The sequence below is a fragment of the Pelodiscus sinensis genome, chromosome 3 (genome assembly GCF_052426305.1).
Source record: "Pelodiscus sinensis isolate ZL-2025 chromosome 3, ASM5242630v1, whole genome shotgun sequence".
Lineage (NCBI taxonomy): Eukaryota > Metazoa > Chordata > Testudines > Trionychidae > Pelodiscus > Pelodiscus sinensis.
In genome coordinates, this window is record NC_143054.1 from 37,924,450 (window position 1) to 37,942,307 (window position 17,858).

The 17,858-nt window shown below is 41.4% G+C and overlaps 1 protein-coding gene across 2 annotated transcripts in view; it reads right to left on the reverse strand.

The window, feature by feature from the left end:
* Nucleotides 1–13,951: 13,951 nt before the first annotated feature.
* TDRP (testis development related protein) overlaps nt 13,952–17,858 on the reverse strand; it is a 41,666-nt gene continuing 37,759 nt past the window's right edge. For both annotated transcript variants that reach the window (XM_075923573.2, XM_075923574.2), the window contains one exon: nt 13,952–17,083. In XM_075923573.2, coding sequence (XP_075779688.1) covers nt 16,738–17,083 — 346 coding nt within the window. In that variant the 3' untranslated portion in view covers nt 13,952–16,737. The remainder of the gene's footprint in view (nt 17,084–17,858) is intronic.

Sequence of the window (17,858 nt, forward strand, 5' to 3'; positions counted from 1 at the left end):
CTCTTAACTGTTTGTTTTTCATTTGTAAATGAGTCCAAGAAAATTTGAATTTATTTTAAGAGCCAGAAGTTTCGCACTAGTGATTTGTGCAAGAAAGGAAGAATATTTAAGTGCTTCAAAAGAAAAGTTAACTTTTTCACAATTTGAACTACTCTCTGGATTTAATATTGGTATGTCCTTATCCATCCAGATGTGAATGGTAATAAATCTTTTTGTTCTAAAAGCAAGGTCGTCAGATACTTATGGCAGGACACAGTACCATCTAGACCATCCCTGAAGTCTATCTAACTTGCTCTTAAATAAATAAGGATTCAGGAGCAGAGTGGTAAATGCTTTCTTCAGCCATCTAGTATGAGATCTGCCTAAAATCATCAATCCATTCAATGTCTCCAAAACTTGCTGTTGATTGAATGAATGTGGACACCTCTTCCATGGGACACAAACATAACTCACATAACTACTGGGCTCCACTTGCTTCAGTACATTTAGGGTACGTCTAGACTACAGGCTTTTGTCCACAGAGGTTTTGTCGACAGATACTGTGAACAAAGCTGTTGACGGAGAGCGTCTAAACTACAGCCAGTTCTGTCGACAAAGCAAGCCACGTGATAATGTAGACACAAAGGACAGTGTAGATGCAGAACTCTGTTGACAAAAGGCGTTATTCTTTGTAGAATGAGGTGTACTGCCGTTGACACAACTGCTGAGTTTTGTCGATGTTATGTTGACAGAACTCAGCGGTAGTGTATAGTTTTGTCAAAAGTCTTTTGTCGACAAAACCCTGTAGTCTAGACACACCCTTAGTTTGCTTCTGTTTCAGCTTCTTACTCCTCTCAAAACAAGGACCAAACTTTACTAGTAACCCCTTCTCCATGCCCAAGTTCCCAGGACAGTTGTGGTCCTCTGAGACAATGCAGTTTACTAAGATGAGGGTAAAACATATGACAACCAGAAATAAAGGCTTAAATGTTGGTCTCCTTAAAGTCCATGGTAGTTTTGCCATTGACTTCATAGGCTACAAGATTTCTTGCAACATCATGTAATTTGATTTATGCATAAAGTCCCAAAGGGAAGTCAGAGCAATATGGCCTCTCACCACTTTAGGACATCAAGCAAGGGGCTCCTTTTTCAGAAGCTTTCATATCCTAACGAATGATTTTACAGATCTTTGGGTAAGTGTATGTAGGTATTTAACTGAGACGGCCCTTCTTGTAAAACAGAAGGGAAGAGAAATCTACTAGAGGCACTTACTAAACAGATCTATGCAGGGGCAGATGACCGTTTTGCGGGGCCCAGGGCAGCATAATCTCACGGGGCCCCCCTTTGCCACGGCGCAGGGCTTTTTGAAGCGCGGGGCCTGGGGCAGCCGCCCCGCTCGCCCTGCCCTATATCCGCCCCTGGATCTATGTAAAGGGTGGACACTTCAGTGTTGAGAGAGAGAGAGAAACCCTAAAAGCTATTGTATGGTCCAACTATTCAAGCTGATTCATTTGCTTTGGTGGTTCTGCAAAATTTTATTCCTGCCCCATTCTAGTAGTGGGGAAGTTTTAGCCCTTGAAGATCTTTTGTTCAAATATATCGACCTTAGCCTATGGTGAGGATTTTTTCCCCCTAGAATTGGTCATCCTCACTTTAGTTGGCTTATTTGCAGTGTTTTGTTTGATTGGGGGGAGTGCAGGATGGGGTAAATTCACAGTTCAAAGGCAAAAGTAGGAAAAACTGTCATGAGAGTATTAGCATAAATTTCCTGGGTCCAGGCTGGCCTCTGCAAGCTAAATATTTATTAAATGCTTCACTGTACTTGATATACTGTAGTACAGGGCAGATTATTTGAGCTTGTGCTAGTTGGCTGGTTACTTTGCACATACTTTCAACTAAAGCGCACAGTGTTTTACAAACATTGCATAAATCTCTCATGCCCAGGCTACATGGTCACTAGTGATTGTGTATGTGTCTATGTATGTGATGTCCATCTCTAAAGCCCTGAAACACATCTGAAGCGAAGTAAGTGAGCATGCCTGAAGTGTGTGTAACAAGACTCATATAGGTATAGGGCCATGCCGAAGCCCAGTGCCAGTGTGCAGTGCGATGGGGCCAGGAGCATATCTCAGGTTCTGAATTTCAATATTCCTCCAATGTACTGAGCCATTTTTTTGCCTGACTCTTACCCCATCTGCAGGCCAGGGTGAGGGGACAGCAGAAGACAAAGACTCACAGGACGAAGAACATGCGATTCTGCCCCTCTAGCCAGTGATGCTGGTGGACAAAATCCACCCCAGCAAACCTGAACTGCATCGGGACCTAAGGTTGTTAAAACTAGACTCCCCCATCCTCCCTGCCAATATTCCCTTCTGCTCTGGTGTTATACTCCTGAGTTTCTCAACCCCCACACATCACTTCAACATTTATAGGGTCCCCAAGCAACAAACAGCTATAAATCAATGATTGGATTGATTGCCAGTAAGCCATTATTGTGCATTTTGCAGAAGCAATAACAGATTATCAACAATCTTTGTTCATTTCTCAACCAACATGCTGTCAGTAAAGCTAGTGCTGATGTTGTGTGGACCAGAGGAAGAAGGGGTGAGTTCAGAAAGGTCCCAGGTGGGACTGCTAGTTATTTGCCCCTAGTAATAGCTGTCTCTTGAAAGATTACACCTTTTCACTTCTTATACCTACTTCTGATCATAACATCCCTTTGCACAGAAACCACACAGAATGGAGGCAAGGGTTGAGGTGGAGGGTAGGAATTAGACCCTCAGAAGGAGAAGGGAATGCTTTCTGGTTGGCTGAGGAAAAGTTGGTCACAGCTGTCCATTCTCCCTTGGAAAGTCACAGAATTTTTACCATTCCTGTGTCTGGCATCTCCTCATAGTGAGCCATACAGCATGAAATGGGGCTGAGAGAAGGAGCCTGTGTGGCAGATGCATAAATACAAGCTGGTGTCACAAAGAGGCAAAAATGACATGGTGCTGACCTAAAACAATGGGGAATAAAAATAAAGCACTGTGTCTTTTTCTTTCTCTGGTTACTTCATCATTATTAGGCAGGCACAAGGGCAGGATTTTCTGGTGAGGGCGGTGTTTGTGGTGCACATCTCCCTTTCCATCATAGCTCCTTATGCTACCCAAGAATAGGCTCAATTTCCAGTTGAGAGGCTTTCAGAAATAGGAGGCAAATTTCTGCAGACTTTGTGTAACCAAAACTCCAGTTGCATCTTGAGCTTCAATGAAAATGCAAATCATAGGTGACCAAATCCCACCATTCTGCAAGAGGTAGGCTGGTGCCCATTAGCAGAAAAATCTCTGGCATAGGTTTCCTCCACAGAAGTGGAAAGTCATCCTGGGTATCATGAAACCATACTATGTTCTCCAAAGGTTGCCCAGCTTTTCACAAATAAATTGCACACTGGTAACTTAGCTCCTGGAGGAATTGTCACCCCTGCCCCATCCCTTGACACACTATGAACATTTCTAAAAGCATTAATCCATATATCTTACCCTTTGTAGCCAGTGCTGCTTCATAGGTTGCAAAAGTCTGACAACTCAGGGGAGTCTAACAGTCACAACTCTGGAATGCTGAAAACGATCAATAGTTGTGGCCTTCCACAAGTGAGAGAATTTATTGGCTTCTTCCAAAGGACAGAAAATAATTGTAAGCCATTCCACCAGGAGGGCAGGAGCAGCACCGGAGAGGGAGGAATACTTTGGAGAACCTGCTCAATGCACAGACATGTGATGTCTAAGTGCCATAGAGCATGGGAGGCACAGGCCTTCCACCAGGATGAGACACTGATGCATCAGTTCAGAGCTGGTTACACACCTTAGCAAACAGGGGCATGGCATAATGGAGAGACTGATAGAACTGAGGACCTAATGTGTACAGGGCCACCTGCTGTCACAGGTGCATCTCTCCATGAATCATCATTATCAGCTCCTCCAGCTGCCAACCAGCTAGCTATTGAGTGAGAGGAGCCAGTCAAGAATGCTGGACAATGATCTTGCAGGAGGTTGAGGGCCTGGAGCAGATACGATTGTATCTTAGATCTTGGCTATTGACAATGGATCATGTGATGTGTCCTGGATGGAAGCCAGTGGCATGTAGCTAAGCATAACAGTCAGTAGATGGCAGTGTTTATGTGACCATCATTTATTTGTACTATAGTGTCCAGGACGGCGTGGGCAAAAGAACCTCTACACACCAGCGCTAGGCTGCCAAGCAGGTTGATCTGACCCACATATTCTCTGCTGCTCCCTGACCCCCAGGCCAATCAGGGCCTGGGATTGAGGGAGCACACAAAGTCGTCTCTCCCGCCAGGGGCGTGCAGTGGTTAGTCAACCATCAGGGTTGACTATGTGCAGCACTCGCTTGCATGGTGGGGGCAGGGAGTGAGAGACTTCCAGTGCTTGCTCTCCTGCCCCCAGGCTCTGATTGACCTGGGGAGGTAAGGAGAGGGGGCCAAAGCATGCAAAGGCTCCTCCCGCCCTGCAGGGGGCATGCAGTGCTTAAAGTCAACCACCAGCTGGCGGTTGACTGTAAGTGCAGCGCTCCCTTGCAGGGCAGGGGTAGCGGTAGGGAGCAAGAAACTTCCGATAAGCCCCCTCCCCCCAGGCACTGATTGACCGGGGGGGGGGGGCGGTGAGCAGTCTCCTTCTGCTGCCTGGTGCTTGGGAACCTAGAGAGAACTGCCAGCTTTTCAGAACAGCCGGTGATTCTCTCGGGGGGGGGGGGGGGGGTAGGGGCCGCAGGAGCAAAGACTTCACCACTCCCCCCCACACCCAGGCCAATCAGGGTCTGTGGGTGGGAAAGCACAGAAATGTCCTGCCCCGCCCGTTCTGGGGCAGCCCGGGGCCACTTCAAAAACGTCTGTGGTGGCCCCCTGTCTAAAATTATTGCCCACCCTGGTCCAGGACTTGGATTGCTTGCATGGGCTGGGCCAGGTTAAGGCCGGTGGTGGGGGGGTGGAAATAATTGAAATCCCAGTGGAATTCTTCAAGGGTCTCCTTCTCATGGGTCCATATGATGAAGCTATAAATATAGTGCAAGTGAAAGAAGGGTACTAAGGGACAAGAGCTGAGAACGTACTGTTCATAAACATGTTGGCATACTGTGGGGCCATGCAGGTACCCAAAGCAGTGCCGCTGATTTGAAGGTATAAATTGTCCCCAAACAGGAAATGGTTGTGGGTGAGGACAAAGCCACAAAGCTTAGCCACCAGGTGTGCCATGGCATGATTGGGGATATTGTTCCTGACAGCTTGTAGTCCATCCTTGTGTGGAATGTTGGTGGTAGAGAGCTTCTACATCCATGGTGGCCAGGATAGTGTTTTCAGGAAGATTACTGATACTGTAGTTTCCTTTTAAGCCGGCTCCCTCCAGCACCCTCTCTTCTTTTCCCCCCACCCTTTGCTGCCTCTTTCCAAAGCAATTAGTCGAATAGTGTGTCAACTATCTGATAAGCTTTTACTTATCAGATAGTTGATTAATTGATTAGTCACTTACATCCCTCGACTGTATTGGCCTTGTTAGCACTGGTCCTACACTTGATATGTAATTCCCTTCTTTTGAGATTATATATAAAATCTCCCTGGCTCTGTAATTTCCATTCCAATGCATCTGATGATGTGGTTTTTACTCTCAAAAGCTTATGCCCAAATAAATGTGTTAATCTTTAAGGTGCCCCAGGACTTCTCATTGTTTTTGCAGACACAAGCTAACACGGGTGCCTCTCTGGGACATTCTGTATAGTATTTTTAATAGATGTTATATTGTATTGGACTTGTTTGTGGACCCTCCTTAACTCTGATGAATGCAAGAGGTTTTCAGATTCAGGACTGGGTCCCATGAAACACAGCACATGGATTGGAATAAGGTAAATGGATATGCAGGAGGAATGGGGAAAGAACTCACAGCACAGAAAATGGATAGTGAAATGTCTTTATGGCTTGCTTCATTTGCAGAAAAACACAACACAGTTCAAGTAACAATGCAGCCATCTGTCACCTTGTGATAAAACAGCTCCTGTTTCCCACTTCCAAACCTAGAGCAGTTTCAGTTCTGGGCTTAGTGCTTTGTAGCAGCACAAAATGCAGGTAACATTGCTGAAAAAGAATAGCTAAAAAAAAAATCCCAAGATGGGTACATAGCCTATTCCTGAAAAGCAATTATTGATAAGGTAATTAAGAATGAGCACTCCTGATAAGAGCTTTATATACAAGTGTGAAGAGTTAAGACAAAAGAACTGCACAGTGACTGCAGTACAACTCACCTGCCACTCTGCACAGCACTAACCTATCAGCAGGACAAAGAGCAATGGTCTCAAGTTGCAGTGGGGTGCGGGGGGGAGAGTCTAGGTTGGATATGAAGGAAAAATTTTACTAGAAAAGTGGTGAAGCACTGGAATGGGTTACCTAGGGAGGTGGTGGAATCTCCATCCTTAGAGGTTTTTAAGTCCCGACTTGACAAAGCCCTGGCTGGGATGGTTTAGTTAAGGTTGGTCCTGCCTTGGGCAGGGGGCTGGACTCGATGACCTCCTGAGGTCTCTTCCAGCTCTATGATTCTAACCCAACCCTAAGAGGATAACCCAGTTGAGGTGCTCTGTTATTATAGTACTTTGTGAACTATCACAAGAATGAAGGACTAATGATTAGGATAGTGTAGATCACAGTGGATGGTTGCTATAAGCAAAGTGCCAGAACTAATAACTCAATGACAAAGATCAGGTTTCTCACACCTGCACAATCCTGATCCTGGTCCTGATAAGTGGCTTTCCAACACCGAAGTGATCTGCAATGGATTAACACTTTTCTGGTGTTGGCAGTTTCCCTACAGCAATAGATACCCACTTCTGACACTTCTACATCCATAGTGGCCAGGATAGTGTTTTCAGGAAGTTTACTGATATTGTAGTTTCCTTTTAAGCCAGCTCCCCCCAGCACCCTCTCTTCTTTTCCCCCCACCCCTTGCTGCCTCTTTCCGAAGCAACTAGTCAACTAGTGTGTCAACTATCTGATAAGCTTTTACTTATCGGATAGTTGATTAATTAATGCCACAGAACTCCTTGCCGCTACTTCTGACCCAGTTTCCCTGAATCGAGACCTCTGGCGCTAGAGGAATGGTGCAAACTTCCAGCACCGCTTCTTGAAGCAACAGCTGATCGTTCCAAGTGCCAAGGACAATCTGTGCAACAATCCCTGGGAAGACCCCTTCAGTGTGCAGCTCTCATTAGAGTAAGCCTTCTTGAACTGAACCTTCGAGTCCTCATCACCTCTGCTTCACACAATGATCTCTGGTCAGTGAGTCCAGTTCAGATGAACACCTGAGAGCTACATCTACACTCAAAGGGAGCAAAGACCTCCCCCCCCCCCCCCCCCCCCCTTTCAGCATCTGCAGTGCTTCTCAGCCAGCACTGTAAAAGCAATTGGGTTTATTAGATGTCTGGAACACAGCCCAGAAATCCTTGATTAGGACAGAGAAAAGAAAGTAACAGCATGGTCCATTCTGGCTACCCAGAGTCCCAGCAAAGCAGTTTCCATCCTTGGCTCTAAATCTGTCCTCTTTGTTCAAATTCCTAGACCAGTCTCCTTCCCAGTCCTTTGTTCCCAGCTGGTCAAATACAGCTGGCTTCCTTCAGAGAGGTGGGCCATCCATGGTCTTTAGCCACTAAAAAGCAAATGCACTGGGACCTGGCTTTGCCAGTGTCTTCATGGACTATCCAGTGATGTGGGCCTCAAACACAAGACAGCCAGGCATCAGCCACACCTGTTTAGTAGCATTCCTGAGAGTAAACTGCCTTTTTCCAGCCCCTTGATGACAGTGAAGGATACAGGGGAAACTGAGTCACACAATATTCATACTTTTTTTTTTTTTTTTACAGAACATTACCACTCTGCCATACCAGGGTTCCAAAATGATGTGATTCCACCACACTGTGCTGGTTCTCCTGAGCCAGAAGCAACAGGCCACACAGGGCAATACCAGCAGTCACCGTATCTACCTTGGGAGCCAGATGAATTGTCATGCACCTCAAAGTCAGCCACCTCACAGGTGTCAGAAAGTTCTGCCACATTGCAGCCAGCATGTTGCTGATCACCTACTTCGTCGCAGAGACATTTGTCTCATCACAAGAAGCAGGAGCCAAACCAGCTCATTATTCAATTGCTATGTCTCCCCTTCTCCCCCCATTTGGACATATGAACAGGAACTCTCATAAGCAAATGTGTGAAGGTGGAGGGAGTATCAACACCATAAAGAAAACTAAGTTCCTAGTATGTCTCCCTGTATTGCACTGAAACCTGGAATAGCACTACCATTTCAGGAACAGCAACACCAGAAGTATCCCAAAAAAACTCCGCCACATCTAGGGAACACATCTGCTCTAACCTCTTCCACTTTTTTTTTTATGGAAGAGCAGACATGCTCTTTCAGAAGCCCTGTCTTCCTCCTCCCGCAAGGAAGAAGGGCTCTTCCGAAAAAGGAGGCTTTTCTGAAATTTGACCCAGTGTAGACGGGCCAAATTTCGGAAAAGCCTCTTCTGAAAAAACGATCGGAAAAAGATATGCAAATTTCACCACGCAATTTGCATACCTTTTTCCGGTAGATCACTGTAGTGTAGACATAGCCTCTGTGTATATGTTAACAAGTGGCTGTGACTGTTTTCCCTAGTTTTTTTCCATATAAGTTATTTTTAAATTATGATTAAAATGTGCTCAGGCATCAATTTCTAAGCCCTTCCTGGATAATTTTACCTTCAACTCTAAACCTGAATAACAATCTGAGACATGCACAAATGGTTATGACTTAATTCTGATCTTACTTAAAGTTAGATGTTTTTACAGTCTTACTTAAAGTTAGATGTTTTTACAGTCTTCATACAGTCTCTTTCCCCTTGAATGGTCACTTTTTCTATATTATTTTATACTGAGTACTGACGGAGGAAATGTAATTAGTTTGCAAAGGCGTAATTCTCTGTTCACATACAATGATCATATTGTGGCTCAAAATTCCTCAATCTCAAAGCATTTTTCCATTTTGCTTTAATACCCTTTATCCTGACAAGCTGTGGTTCTTAAGGGAACCACTAACAGCACAGATTCTTTTGCATATACTTCCCCTCCTAAAGTGGATTATACAACAGCCCTGCAACAATAACAATACAGTACTGGACTAGATGAAAAAGTAGTACTGGGCCAGTAACAAGGAAAAGTCTGTTTTCATAGGACCTTTGCAGATTTTCCTCATGTTAAATGTCTGGTATTAGGACTGATCTTCTCTCCTTGCCAGGGAGACCCTTGATGGAAGCCACTAGGATATTGAAACAGTAGCAGCTACCAATACTGACTGGTGTACCAGGGACTGGAGCCAGCACAGAGTGACCTAACATATCTGATATTGGTACCAGGAGTGAATCTTTTCTTCGGGTGAAATTATTACCCTGATTAATTTAGAGTCATTTTTCCCTTCAAATCAAATACATTTTAATACACACTTCCTGGCTGTGTCTACATTGGCACCCCTTTCCTGAAAAGGGATGCTAATGTAGACTTCGGAATAGCAAAATCCGCGGGGGATTTAAATATCCTCCGCGGCATTTGCATTTACATGGCTGCCGCTTTTTTCCGGCTTGGGTGTAAGCTGGAGAAAAGCGCCAGTCTAGACGTGATTCTCCGGAAAATAAGCCCTTTTCCGGAGGATCTCTTATTCCTACAATATCCCCCGCGGACTGTGCTATTCCGATGTGTCTAATCTGCATCCCTTTTCCGGAAAAGGGGTGCAGTGTAGACACAGCCCCTTTGTTTAATCTCTCTTTAGGGTAGAGCACTCATTTAGCCGGGTAGTTTCTACTCCTCAAGATTACTTGAAGAGACATCATCTAGAAAATGCCAGCAAAGAAATAAGAAGTTTTAATAGTGGCATATGGCATTTTCAGGGGTGCAGTGGTGAAAGAGTGACATTACTAAGTCATGGGGGTCATTCCATTTCAGGTTTAAGAAGTTTATTAAATGACTTCTCATATTAATTGGCCTTCAGAGAGTAGGTAGTATGAAGCAGTCTCCTCAACATAAGTTACTAATTCAACAGTTCAGACTAGAGAAATGAAATACGACAAGACAATTTTGGTCAGCACCAGGAAACTGTTCCCACAACATTAATTTGATTTTTGTCTACAAATTATGTAATTGCTTATTTTCCCCTCCTAACAAATAGAACCATATTTAAATTACAGTGGTTAATTTTAATCTGTGTAATTTCCTCACAGCCAGAATGGATTGATAAGGGAAGATTAATAAAACCCGGACTCTTAAATTTGGAAAAGAGATGAGTAAGGGGGGAGGGAGATATGATAGAGGTCTATAAAATGATGACTGGTGAGGAGAAAGTAAATGAAGAACTATTGTTTACTTTTCATAACACCAAGAACTAGAGGTCACCAAATGAAATAGGCAGCAGGTTTAAAACAAAAGGAAGTATTTCTTCATGCAGTGCAAATTCAACCTGTGGAGCTCTTTTGACAGAGGATGCTATGAAGGGCAAGACTAAAAAAGGATTAAAAAAAGAACTAAATAAGTTCATGGAGGATAGATCCATCAGTGACTACTAGCCAGGATGGGCAGGAATACAGAATCCCCTGTGCTGAAGTATCCCTTGCCTCTGTTTCCTAGAAGCTGAGAATGGGAAATATGGGATGGATCACTTGATATTACCTGTTCTATTCATTCCCTCTGAAGTACTTGGCATTGGCCTCTGGCAGAAGACAGGATACTGGGCTAGATAGATTATTGGTCTGAACCAGTATGGCCCACTTTATGTTCTTATGTAATTTTATTTTGTGTGTGTTTTTAAATTATTTTCCTAAAGAAATGTTGATTGTTGGTTGATAACCAATAAAATGTGCTGAGCTGCAACTAAACTGAGACTTTACACTACAATTGGTACTTTATGTATCCGGCATTGCTCAGGCCCGCTACTGGAGATAATTTTTTTTTTGGGGGGGGGGGGGGGAGAGGGAGGGAGGATAAATGAAAAATACACATCCTTTATTTTAATGATTTTCTTTAACATGAAGGCTGGAGAGCGAGTTCAGGGGTGAGAAGGTGCAGCAGTCAGTGGCTTAAGGCAGAGGTTGGAATGTGGGGGGGGGGAAGCGGGAGGGTGCTGAGGTCAAGGCAGGTGAGAGGTGCAGCACTCAGGGCAGAGGGAAGGTGTGTTGGAAGGGGGTACTGTGGCCGCCCCGATTACAAAGGTGGTGCAATGCTGGTGACAACTCCTCCTTGGGAGCTGGAGGCCTGCAGGCTGTTTGGGGAGGGGCTGAGCTCTGGGGCTGTTCTTCCCTGCATCTGCCCTCCCTCCCACAACTGGCAGGCTGTGTGGGGGGAGGCAAGGCTCTAGAGGCTTCCCCTATCTGGGGCATTACCAGGCTCTGGGGCTGTCCCTGCTTCCAGCACCCCCACCCTCACAGCCTGCAGGCTCTCCATGGAGGGGACAAGCTCCAGATTTGGGGTAGGGGTGCTCCTTAATGATGTGCTGGCAGGCAAGATGGCAGAGCCCCAGCTCTTCTGGCCACTGTCTTGGTGCTGCAGTTACCCTCAGTAGGCACTCTCAGTATCATCCCTCTCCTCTCTGTGCCCCTCCAGCTGACAATCACTATGGGCAAGATCAGGGTCACTCAATACACAGCCTGTGGGTCACATACTTAAAAGCTCCTGCTTCCCTCCCCCTTGCTGCCTTTGCTGCTGGGGGAGCGGATACAGAGGCAGCAAAGGAGAGCATGTAGTCATTAGGATTAACCATTAAGACCAGGTTTATTGGTTATTCATGTAAATGACTACGTGCTAAACATCCCTAGTGGCGTTTTCCCTAAGGGTACACCTACCCTTCCGAAATAACAAAGTGCATCTACACTACAAGCCATTATTTTGAAATAATGTTGAGCTCGAGGGCTTTTTACTCTGACTCCTATAACCCTCATTTTACAAGGAGTAAAGGACATAGAAGGAAAAGTGTTCTTCCTTCGACTTCCTGCTGTGTAGGCAGCACCAAAAGCTGAATTAAGCTACGCAATTGACGTACTGAAGTTGCATACATCTTAATTTGACTTTATCCCTGCTGTGTAGACGCACCCTAACTGATGCCATGGGACTTCCTCCTTTCATTATAAGTTTCTTTTCTACAGTCAGACTCTTTGCTTACAAGTGGAGAAGTATTGCCTCTCAGAGGCACCCAGTAGCGATGTCCAATTTTCCCAGGTTATTGGGTGGAGTCTTGAGTTCTGCATTGTATTGTTTATAATTGAACCCCTAAAAACTGAACCTGGTGCTAGTTGCTGCTGGCCCCACCTGGCAAAAGGGTTACAAAAATTAAGCAATACATGTGTATTATTTAAACTAATTTAATAGATTAGATTTAGGCTGTAACACAAGTTACTTATTTCAAATTTACTACAGTTTGAATCTCGCTAGTCCCGCACTCTCAGGACCTAACTGGTGCTGAACCAGAGAATTTGCCAAACCATGGGAGGTCAAGATATTAGCGAGTGGGTCTCTATTTTTTTTTTTCCACCATGGTAAACAAATGGATAAAATGAATACATGGAGATGCTTGCAATGCTACTTAATAATGTATGACTGTCCTGATTATACCCTAATAAGCCTACACCTAACCAAGGCTTATCAGCTCTTTTGAAAATAAAGTGATAGTGTTGTTAGACAATTTCATTGTGTTGGCACAAAGAAATAAGTAGGTAAAGCACAAAAACATGCTTATGCTTTGCAGAATTACCAGCACTTCCACAGCTTGTTGGTCTGTTACAAAATATTTAGGGGTAATTTATAGCTAAATAAGAGCACAGAACACTGAGAACCAAGACTGATGGCTGTAAACAAACATTACAAGACCATGGGAAACTTAGCCACAGCCTTGATAAGCAGACAACTAACTAAAATGATGACAGATCACAAAAGTTGCAGGAGCAGAGAGTGCTAGACTAGAGAGGTTCAACCTGTACTAAACAGGTTTTGTATTTTTTTTTTTAAAGAAAGCTACATTTGAATTTAAAAAATGATTTTAATAAATCAATTTTTATCCACCCTGCTCTCAGCAGTACAAAAGTTGAAACAGACAAAGTTATTGAATCCTTTAATAAACTATTAAAGGGAAGACAATATAATTGTTTTCTTGCATCTTTCAGTAAACACAAAAATTGATGACACTGACTTCCCATATTGTAAAGTTAACAGTCTCTTCCATTTGTCATAGACAAGACTTTGCAATTTACTTTTGAAGCAGTTCTCCTTTCTTGTGCAACTAGGTCAGAGTTTACATGAGATTAAAAAGCATACAAGAATTTTAATCCCTTTTGTCAGATTTTTCACCCAACACAAACAAAACATACAATAAACCCTAATAAGCCTCTCTCAGACCTTTGCTATATATCACAATCCTGACAAAATTAGTAAACAAGCAAGAGGGAATCAGCATCTTGAGATGTTTTTCCTACATAAAGATAGCATATTACTAACTTTGAAATCTTTACCATTCAACAATGTACCATTCTGTTCTTGCTTTCACAACATTTACGGATTTAATAATAAAAAAGTGAATATCAGTAAAGAGAGCATTTCTTATCTATCAAGATAATCAAGTTCTCTCACTACAAGAATAATGGGCAAATGCTTCAAAGCAACAATATTTACTACTTCTAGAATTAAAAAATTCATCATTCAATACATGCATTTGTTTAGACATATCTAATATTTCCTTGGATAAATTCTACGATGACTCAAGAACGCAAGAATTCCAAACTAACTAATCACATAGCATTATGGCAAATAAGATCAGTTAAACAGGCATAAATATGGAACAAAAATGATGGAATGAGGCATTTCAGTTCAAACTGATTCTTTATTAAGATGTGAAAATACTATATTTTTGCAAGTGAGGCTAATAAATAAAAATACCCAGAAAACAACTTTTATTTAATGTTAAATGACTAGTTACAACTATGGAGTATTTTACTTCCATTAAGTTCAAGATAACAATCATGCAGATTGGCAATGAAAAATATAAACAATATTTTATTAATTTTGTGCAATCTTAATTTATAATTTCATTGACATCTTCTTCAAAACCAGTTCTTCAAGACTGAAATACAATTTCAAAAACAAACTTTAAGGGGCATATTCTACTCCTGTTTCAGACATGGAGTTATGTATAGCATAAGTTCATAAATGTATAGTGTAGTTAAACATTTTAAAGGAAAAAAATTATAATCTTTAGGTAGATATTTAACAAAAAGTCTATGAATATTACAAAAGAAAATGTCACATCACTATGTTCTCAAAACAGAAATGCTACTAAAGCATAAGAATAAATAATATTAAATTTAATATCTGTCTTTATAAAGAATTGTCTGAGGAAACCATTTTTTTTAAAAACATTTTTATCGCTAAGAAAGTCAGACCTTACATTTACATATCTCATTTAGATATAACTTCCTTTTATAATAAGTTTCAGCTTTGTGACACTATCCTTTATTGGAAATTTAAGAACAAAAAATGAAAATTACTTCTCAGTTAAGCTGTGCATCACAAATACATCATCAAGGTGAAATACAGGCACTTAACAGTATAATGTGCAAGGCATAACTTTTACTGGTTAACAGTATAAATGGAGCTTCCACAGGAGGAAGAAATGGCATCCTTGACCCTTCTTCCCCAGTAAAATATTGAGGCTTACTAATAGATTTGCTTCAATCCCTTTATGTTAGCGCTATCAACATGCCACACTTTTTGTTCCTACTCTATACGTGCTTTCCATTAATCGTGGATCAGAGCGCACACTTCAAAAAAAATAGCAAGGATCTTCTATCCTCATGCCCTGGACTGAAGTTTGTATAAACCTGTTTCTTGCCTAAGGTGAATTTTTATTTTTGCTAATCGGGCCAAATAATAGTAATATATAACTTATATACAGCATAACATAACTCCAGCCCTTTCTCCCATATTAATAATTTTTGTATTTATACATTTACAAATCAAGGGACTCAGTTTTGCAGCAGCCAAACACTGATATTCGTTTATAGAATTTTAAACCAATTCTACTTTTGAAAAGAAATGCTTTGACATACTGTTTTTCCTCAAACGGCAGATCTATATAGCAGAGATTTCACTGACATCAGATGAATATCTATTTGGATACTGCAAACCAGAAGGACATAACATAGTTATGTGTATTGGGAAGGGGAATGTTGCAGTGGAAAGAGGGGAAACATCAGAAGTTTTTTTTTGAAAGGAGGCTTCTTTTGAAAAATGTTTATACAACAAGACATGCTTTGCATATATAATAAATTAAAACATACTGTTTAAGGGGTTTTGATTATGTCTGAAAAGGACATTTGAGCTTCCTACTCATGGTGGTCATATTGCTGTAGAATATATAATATAGAAAAAGTTAGCATACTACCTATGTCATTTGTATCTAATTTGTAACTTTGAAACAGTTTAACATTCAGGAGAGAAAAATCTTAACATCTGTATTTTGATGAAACAGTTTTGGTTTTTTTTAGAGTTATAGTAGTATTTATACAATATATACATATAACAAAATGGAAACTGGTCTTAGATCTGATGTTGGACATACTGCTAATTACATCGTTAAAAATAAAGGCATGTTATAAAGAGGCACTTTTAGTGTTTTATTTACATCTCATAACTCTAGTGTAAAGTTTCAGGCTATGCCCCTTTTCACTAAAAATAAAAGAACCAGTAAGCTAGTAAACTGGAGCCTTATAACAAAAAAATAATTAAACAAAAATAAAAATAAAAAAGCTTGAGTGTGTGTGCGTGTACTTGCAATTGCTCAGCTACACTGAAAATGCCAAAGGGCACTGTTCTCCTTAAACAATTTGAAGGAGAACAAGAACCAGCTTTTGTAAAACAAAACCATTCACCACTTCTATGAAAAACAATATATCCCTAGATTGAATGGTAAGTGTTTAAAATATTGAACTCTCCTTACATCCAACTGTAATGTCCACTTTTCTGGTGTTTAATAATTATTTACATTTTATTTTTAGCTTGACAAATTTGTTGTTTTAAAAAATTGCCAACTTTTCATAATGACAAAGACCATTCAGTATAAACTTTGGAAGACTCATTTTGTGTTTTCACATATCATGTACTATATATACAGCACACTGTGAACATTTAGCATCTTGTATGGACAAACCAGAGAAGCATGTGCTCATCACACTGAAGATCTAGAAATAGTGTATCAAATGGAAGCATTTTTGAGGCAAGCTACAAATCGATACCGTTACTTAAGGAGATAGCAACAAAATAAAACCTTGAGTGATCCTCAAAAATCAGAAAACCCAGGACCCAGGCTTGTGGAAGTTACTACATAAGGCAGTCAAAATTTATAACCTGTATGTTACATTTACTAAAGAATTACTTTTTTTCTTTTTGGTAAAACCAACAACCCACCCAACCCATACTGCAGAATCTGAATATGAAATATAGGCACAAAATAGGTTCTCCAACTTTTCAGTCTGGAAAACCTAACTATCTAACAATGTAGTAAGAAAGTTTACTGTATTGTGAGCAAAAATCTCTAACAAGCTGAATAAAACAAAGTACTGTATAAAGGTGCAATACTGAGCAGATTTAATTTTGGTTTAAATACACATGTAAATCATGAACCTTTTCTATTCTTATTTGTAAAGTATTTCACATTATCAATATCATTCTAGTTCTTCCCAGTTATCAGTAAGGTTACCTTTGCTCTGTCTTCTAATACTAACCAGCTTTCCCGCTGATTTGATACTCCACCTGGAACTATTTCCTGAGCTAGCCAGGTTTGTGTATTTTGTGGAGCCTTTGGTCTCATCTTCCCAGCCTGACCAGGATGAATAGTCACTTAACGTATTTCCTGCATCACTGATGGGGTCCCCAGCAGTAATCTGTGGTGGTTCCCACCCTTCAATCTGATCTGGTTTCCTGCTTTGGATGTTCTGCTTTATTGCCAAACTGTCCCAAAATCCAGATTTCTTCTCTGACTTCACATCTTCTTTTGATTTTAGGTTAGTTCTAGAGAATAACAAAAATGTGTTATTTAAAAATTGATGTTTCTCCCCATTTAAAACAGCAAATTCTCTTTAGAGGACATACTTATTCAACATAGCAAAAGATAAACTTTCCTAAATTGGCTCTGCCAAAGCAATTCACAAAAACAGAAGATTTTCCTAATGCCATGTCTACACTATGAGGTAAGCTCGAATTTAATATGATTGATTTCTGAGCACCTGATTTTGCAAAGTCGAAGGTCTGTATCCTCACGGAAGGAAAGAATCAAATCAGGGCCGCATTATGACTTTTGTGGGCCCTAGGCACTTTTGCCTTCGTGGCCCCCTTCCTCCATAAAAAAATATTAAAAATTATTTTTGATATAACTTTAAATACTTCAACATTTTATTTTTTTCCCTGTTTTAGGCAAAATTTAATAGATTTTCGTGGACCCTAAAAGTTTCATTTTTTTCCTTCTGATTTTAAAAGAAATTAAAACATTTTCGTGGGCCCCTAAAAGTGTTGTGGGCCCTAGGGACTGTGCCTACTGGATAAGTCAGCCCTGAATTGAATCTAGTCCATAGTAGCACATCCCCATTAGGGAGCCTATCATCATCTCAGAGAGTGATGCACCTTTATAGGCTGTGTTCCCAGTGTCTGCTGGGACCAAAACTCTGCAGCAGGTGGTTATGGGCCCATGTCATCACTGTCCCATAATGCACTTGACTAGTCCGTCCCTCCTTGCATGAGATCAACAGGAAGTAGTGCGCTTGCGCCTTTCTGTGCCCTGGTTTCCCAC